This window comes from Vittaforma corneae (genome assembly GCF_000231115.1).
Source record: "Vittaforma corneae ATCC 50505 unplaced genomic scaffold supercont1.80, whole genome shotgun sequence".
In the NCBI taxonomy this organism is placed as follows: Eukaryota; Fungi; Microsporidia; family Nosematidae; genus Vittaforma; species Vittaforma corneae.
The window spans coordinates 1-1,189 of NW_006889913.1; the positions used below are offsets into that span (position 1 = coordinate 1).

At 37.9% G+C, this 1,189-nt stretch overlaps 1 protein-coding gene across 1 annotated transcript; it reads left to right on the forward strand.

Annotated features, from left to right (window-relative positions):
• On the forward strand, positions 1-1,189 carry VICG_02158 (uncharacterized protein; the record flags this gene model as incomplete). The annotated part of the gene is made up of 1 exon (XM_007605541.1): positions 1-1,189. A coding segment is annotated over one exon (1,189 nt), but the record flags the coding sequence as incomplete, so codon positions are not given.

The window sequence follows — 1,189 nt, forward strand, 5'->3', positions numbered from 1 at the left end:
GAATGTTGCAGAAGAAAACTGGGCTATTCCAAAACAACAGTTTTTTAGAAGCATAATGGCATTGGGATTGGCGATATCTAACCACAGCATTTTCAGCTTTATCACGCCATCTAGATCTTCTGCCAATCAAAGTCATTATCATCCCAATTCGATCACCAGCTCGATAAACCAGACAGCTCATAGCTCAACGACTGTTAATCAAGGTGTTGATTTTAGGCCTTTGGATGATTACTCGAGACATCAGTCTCAGACTTCCGTAGGTAGCCTATTGAAGGCTAATCCTTTATTTCAAGATGTGGTGGAGCCATCGATGGTAAAATTATTTGCAAAGGCACTTGATGACATTAATAGCATAACAGCAGTAGGTAGTGATCTTGGAGTGGTAATCAAAAAGCTTAGCATACTCACAAAGTTGTTCGACCAGATTAATATAAGAGATCATAAGTACAAAAATGAAATATTGACTTTTTTAAACTCTGAATACGGGTTGAAGGACATAAAGATAGAGGATTTGCGTTGGTTCTATGTGTTTAAAATAACGCATGGTGCAAATTCCTATATTTTGAAACAGATTGGACACTCAATAGGAGGTGGTTATGGTTATAATTCGAGAGATTTGCTTGCTGAATATGTTAATTCACCCAACGTTATTGAGATTCTGCACGTATTCGAAAGACACATTCAGCTTAAAGCTGGAGAAGACGAGGATATGTATACTTGGTATTTGACAGAATATCTCGATATTGGTCTTGATAGCGAGTATGTAAAACAGGGAGGCATAGACATGATAAGAAATGTTGGCAGGGATGTGCTTAACGGATTAAAAGCACTTCACGATAGAATCATAACACATGAAGATATTAAACTCGATCATGTCAGGGGAGTATGGAAAACAAAGGAAGATGGTAGTCGCGAACTCATCTTTAAATTAATTGATGTTGGCATTGCCAAATACCACATGACTGATGAATCTCTCTATTGGGGAATTACTAGTGACTTTTCAGAGTTGGGAAGTATGCTTAAAAAGCTGAGTTTTATGGTCGGAAGGAACCTTCCAGATTGTAAGATTTTCACAATGTATACCAGTACTGGACGAGGGTACAGCTTTACAATCCAAGATGCGAAATTGGTTGATTTTATTTTTATTTGTCTCCGACACTGTGAAAAGCGACCCAGAAGTGTCGAAGAT